The following is a 5,311-nucleotide window of genomic DNA, read 5'->3' as shown; positions in this document are numbered from 1 at the left end:
GTAAATCATTCTCCGCTTGGTTTTCTTCACTTTTTGGTCAAACCAGGTGATATTTCCCTTTTAGGATGGAACCTGAAGTGGACCCTGAAGGCAGTGCCTGACGTTCTGTACACCCATTTTTATATATATTCACTTTTTCTGCTATTTTTCTGGCTATTTTTGGATATATTACCATATTTGGAACTGGACCCTGGACCCTGACAATGTTACCCAACATGATGATCAGCATTGAGCCCTAATTTTTCCTGATTTTATTGCCATTTTACATTTGGAAATGCACCCTGGACCCTGAAAGGTCAGCTGCCACTAAAAATGAAATATTCATTGAAAGCGCCAGGTACACATATGAAAAGTGCAATGAAATCTCCTAGGAATAAGAATGAAATATCCATTGAAAGCACCAGGCATCCAAATGAGAAGCACAATGAGATATCCTGGGTTTAGCAATGAAATATCCAATGAAAGCACCAGGTATATCTATGAAAAGTGCAATGAAATATCCTAGGAACAAGAATGAAATATCCATTGAAAGCACCAGGCATTCAGATGAAAATCACAATGAAATATCCTGGGGCTAACAATGAAATATCCAATGAAAGCGCCAGATATATATATGAAAACTCCAATGAAATGTCCTGGAGCTAAGAATGAAATATATATTGAAAGCGCCAGGCTTTCATATGAAGAGCAAAATGAGATATCCAGAGATAATGAATGAAATATTGCAGGAAATCGCAATACAATATTAATGAGATCACTTAGGCCATTTAATGAAAAAACCAAATGAAATACACAGGGAACTTAATGAATGAAAATACTAGACAACATAATGAGTTGTCTCATTGAACCTCTAGGCATTATACACATCGCCTTCCAGGCATGTGTCTGGTTTTTATCATAAGAGTGTATACCACTAGTGGTTGATGACATGTCTACCCAGGCAGAAAACTTTCGCAATGAATTCAAACTTACTGCTATCGCAATAAACAGTGCGCATGGGGGCTGTACAAAAGAAATAATGGCGGTACGAAACCGTGCCATGCATTCTACTATAACTAATCAACAACAAGGATGTGTGCAGCGGCAAGTGGCAGATCGTCGTTATCTCACCGGAAATGTTGCTCTCCAAGCGGTTCATAAAGAACGTCTTGCGGAATCCAGAGATGCGCAGCCGCATACTCTCGATTGTGGTTGATGAAGCCCACGTTGTGTCGCACTGGGGGTCTGGTTTCCGAAAGAAGTATGGCACCCTGGGGATACTACGTGCCTTGCTGCCGAAGGACATGCCGATGGTGGCCATGTCAGCGACGTTACCAGCTCGCGTTCGGCAAGACGTGTTAAAGAAGCTGCAATTTGACGAACAAAACTACACATACCTAAACCTCGGCAATGACAGGCCCAACGTCTCTCTCGTGGTCCGCGCCATCCAAAACACAATCAGCAGCTACAGTGATCTTGACTTCCTGATCCCGAGGGATATCCGTGAGGTCAACGACATAAAAAAATGCTTCGTATATGCCGATAACATTACCGCAGGCAGTGACATGATGGAACACCTGTATGACATAGCACCTGAGGGATTTCGCGAAGCAGGAATTATCAGGACTTACAGTGCAGCGTTCTCGGTAAAATACCCGCGAGAGGTGATGGCGCTCTTCAAGGCTGGTCATATTCGAATCTTGATATGTACCGATGCTGCGGGAATGGTGAGTCCATTACTAAAGTTCGCCGCTCAGCGATCTTGACGTACCAGGGATGTAACATATCCGATATCGACATTGTGGTCCAGTGGAAACTTCCTTCAAGTGTTTCTTCATTCGTTCAAAGGGCCGGTAGGGCTGCGCGAGGATATGGAAGAAGCGGACTTGTGGTGCTTCTTGTCGAGAAGTCAGCGTACGACGTTGATCTAACAGATCCCCAAGGTAAAACAAAAGGAAAGCCTAAAACAAAGAAAGCGAACGTACGAGAGCCAACAAACTATGCAAAATCAAAGGACAAGGACTATGCTGTGAACCACGGTGTGTTGCGTGGTGCATTCGGTGGGGCCTCAGACGAAATTCCTGCCAGAATTGAGGTGCCACTGGACCAGCTTGCGATTGACGAGGGTCTGCACATGCTAGTGCAGAGCATGGACTGTAGGCGCAAGGTATTGACGGAAATCTATGGAAATGAAATACCTCGTAAGTCTTTTCGAAGCAATCTATCAATCGGAAACTTACAGGCTCGAAATCCCATAGAGCCGACTGTTGCTTGTTGCGATCTCTGTAGCCCAGCATTACTCAATCACACCAGGCCTGCCCCTCCGTCACGGACTTCTCGCAAGAAGAACGTTACTCCAGGAATCGTCGACAAGCAACTAAAGAAAGCAATCGTCAAATGGCGCAAAGAAATCTGGACTCACGATTTCGGAGACTCACTTTTTGGGCCCTCCGCCATTCTTTCCGATACGGCCGTGGAATCGCTTTCGTCGTTTGGAAATATTGAAAGGCTTATCGATCTCGAAATTGCGTTGGGCGGATATTGGGCATGGTTTGGTCGGTACGGCGACAAGCTTCTGAACCTGTTCAAGAGCTTGGATGTCGGACCTAAACAGCATAAACCGCCGAAACCGTGGGCAGCAAGAGGTGAAAAGCGTGCATCACAGCCTGGAGATGGAGATGCGAGTGGGGTGAAAGAAGATCAGCCAAAACGACGACGCACCTCGAAATTTATGGAAGTACCTCCCACACCTGTCAATCCACGGCCCGGACCCTCAAGTTCTCGTCACACATTACCAGCGCCATCGACTCCAATGCCACCTCCCTTTCCATATCATCATGCTCAACTTCCAACAACGATGTCTTCGAGTCCGTTAGCCAATAATCCATATGCGGCGCTTGCAACTCCCCAGCCCAATCATTATCATTTACCTCAAATGCAGCGCACACCGCCAAGTTTTCACTTCCCTATTTCTTATTATTATCCCACTAATACCCCCTCGTCTTCTTCTTCTCGTCAACCACCAAACCCACTATTCTACCCTCATCTGTATCCTAGAAATCCTCCGCCGCCACCTCCACCAAATTCTTAGACACTGCCAAGTTCCGAAGGGCTCCATTTTTTTTTGGTTTTTGAAATCTATGTCATTCACATTATTTTTATGAACACATTCCGTTAAATTATGTGCCTCGAGCACTTTTTTTTGAAAGTGTTGCCAACTTATTTCGACGTTCTGGCGCAAAACACGAAATTTCACTAAGTGTCATGTCACACATTGGGACCTCGACAAATCTGGCTCCGTTCCGCCCAGTCCTTCGGTGGTGATCTTGCCTTTCACTCTCCGCCTGATGTTTGAAGCCACAACAAAGCCACAACATGGAACAAACACAGTGTGATCACCACCGAACGAACTGGTAGCGAGGCTAGGGGATAACCACTGCAGCGCGCCTTCGGGCGCAAAGCCCGCTACGGCGATTATGTAAAGTGCGGCGACCAATCCCAATAATGGCAGAGACCAATGTCAATAATGCTATTGTTTACAAATTTGAAGGTATAGTACAATATTGATAAATCACAGTGTTCGGTTTGGTGCTGTGGTCACTGAGAGTCTTGAATGTGTATCAATTATTGTCGTCTTCTGCGTCGGAATGGTCTTCACAGATTGACGCTCTCCTGACGAGACGGCCCTTTAGCGGTTTCCCAGAACAAGTCGCATTGAGACACATATCACCCAATCGCCAGGAATAGCTGTGTGGTTGCAAAACATGAGGTGTCTTTGTCATGCTCCACTGGATGTGTCCGATTCCTTTTAAAGTTTCGAGTTGACATTGAGTGGCTGGGCAACAGATTTTGGGATGATTGAGGACATCGGTTATGATCGTGTAACCCCTAATACCTAACGTGGTGACTGAGTTGGTATCAAGTGGATAGCGATACACATAGGTGGTGTGTTGCTGCAAAGTCTGGATAGGATAAAGCGAAACAAAGTGTTTGCTTGATATAAAATTCATTGAGGCCGTGTGATTTGTCCCCATAACTACCCCGAGAAATGAATCCGTTTCCCTGCTTTCGGTGATGGTGATGCTTTTTCCGTTTGAGTTGCGGTACGTTGAATGTCTAACGGTTCCGGTGGCCGTGGTAGGGTCTAAGGAGTGGCTGTGAAGGTTGTAATTGATGTTGTGCAGGAAAGCAATGAGCAATTTTGTTCCATTTCGAGGAGTTGCGATGTTTAGGTCTCGTGGGCTCCAGGAGGTTGCATAGCCAGTCAGGAGAACTTTGAGCGCCAGGGAGCCGATGATTGCGCAGTTCGTCTGGGTGACAATTTTAGTGAACATTGGAAGATGTTCTGTTATTTGATTGTAAGTCAAAGAGATCGTGGGGAAGTGGTGGTTCAGTTCACCGTTTGGAATGAAGGGTAAGAGGAAGTGGGTGAGGCGTTCTCGGAGATAAAACTGGACGGAAGATCTGCATTCTCGGTTGACGTGGCTAAATCGAGCGATAAAGTCCATAGGGCACAATTCGAAAATGGTGATTTTTAAGTCCTGGCCAAGTCGGAGAAAGAATTTGGTGAAGGAGGTGTGGGGCACGTCTGCTTCGTTCATCGAGGCGTACGTTTGGGAACAGATAGGGTCAGGATTCTAGAGGGAATATCTGAGGTCCTCCTTTTCGACGTGGTGTCGGGCGTTGTAAGTTTGTAAGCAGATAGGTCTCATAGAGCGGGAATCGTGGTATTTAACGCTTTGTAGCATGAGGGTCTGGTTCTCCTATAAGATGACTAGCCATTTTACCGTCAATTACGCCAATACGTTGAGGCTTTACAACGCGGGCAAGGTGAGCAACATCTTGTTCTTTGCGTTACATTCAGAGGGTTATCGGACTTTCAGTTTGATGATGGGGTTAGATGGGGCATGTTGTTTGAAGTTGGTGCCGATTATGCTGCAATGTTGGTGCCTGTTCCTTTTCGTGCCGGGGTTGCAGAGCCGTCTTCTGTTGATGACCTCTTTACATCATATTGGGTTCATTCGAAATCGGACGACGACTTTTGGGAGAATCTGGGGAGGTACAAGTTACGAGTTGAAGTGGGCGAGGGTGACAACTTAGAAGTTTTTTCAGTTCATTTCTCTGATCAAACGGCGGGCTTTCCCCATAATTACGGGCTGCAAGAGATAGGCAGGGATCACTACAGTTTGTGGAAGGGAGCGGTTTTGGTTTTCAGAATTAACGCAGCAGGTCAGCCGATGAATTGCGCGATTGACGACTTTATCCATTCCGGATTTATTTTGGCGCGGTGAGCATGTTATTGAAAATCTTATCATGCATCGCTTAAGGTTCA

At 45.8% G+C, this 5,311-nt stretch overlaps 1 protein-coding gene across 1 annotated transcript; it reads left to right on the top strand.

The window, feature by feature from the left end:
- Positions 1–1,018: 1,018 nt before the first annotated feature.
- Positions 1,019–3,070, top strand: LACBIDRAFT_304441 (uncharacterized protein; the record flags this gene model as incomplete). The annotated part of the gene is made up of 4 exons (XM_001891019.1): positions 1,019–1,024; positions 1,071–1,706; positions 1,754–2,180; positions 2,238–3,070. The coding sequence occupies 4 exons, from the start codon at positions 1,019–1,021 to the stop codon at positions 3,068–3,070; spliced, it is 1,902 nt and encodes a 633-aa protein (XP_001891054.1).
- Between the last annotated feature and the right edge of the window lie 2,241 nt (positions 3,071–5,311).

The sequence above is a fragment of the Laccaria bicolor genome, genomic scaffold, assembly GCF_000143565.1.
Source record: "Laccaria bicolor S238N-H82 LACBIscaffold_284 genomic scaffold, whole genome shotgun sequence".
NCBI classification, from domain to species: Eukaryota; Fungi; Basidiomycota; class Agaricomycetes; order Agaricales; family Hydnangiaceae; genus Laccaria; species Laccaria bicolor.
The sequence above is the reverse complement of the archived record's forward strand: the minus strand, read 5'-3'. Positions and strand labels throughout refer to the sequence as shown.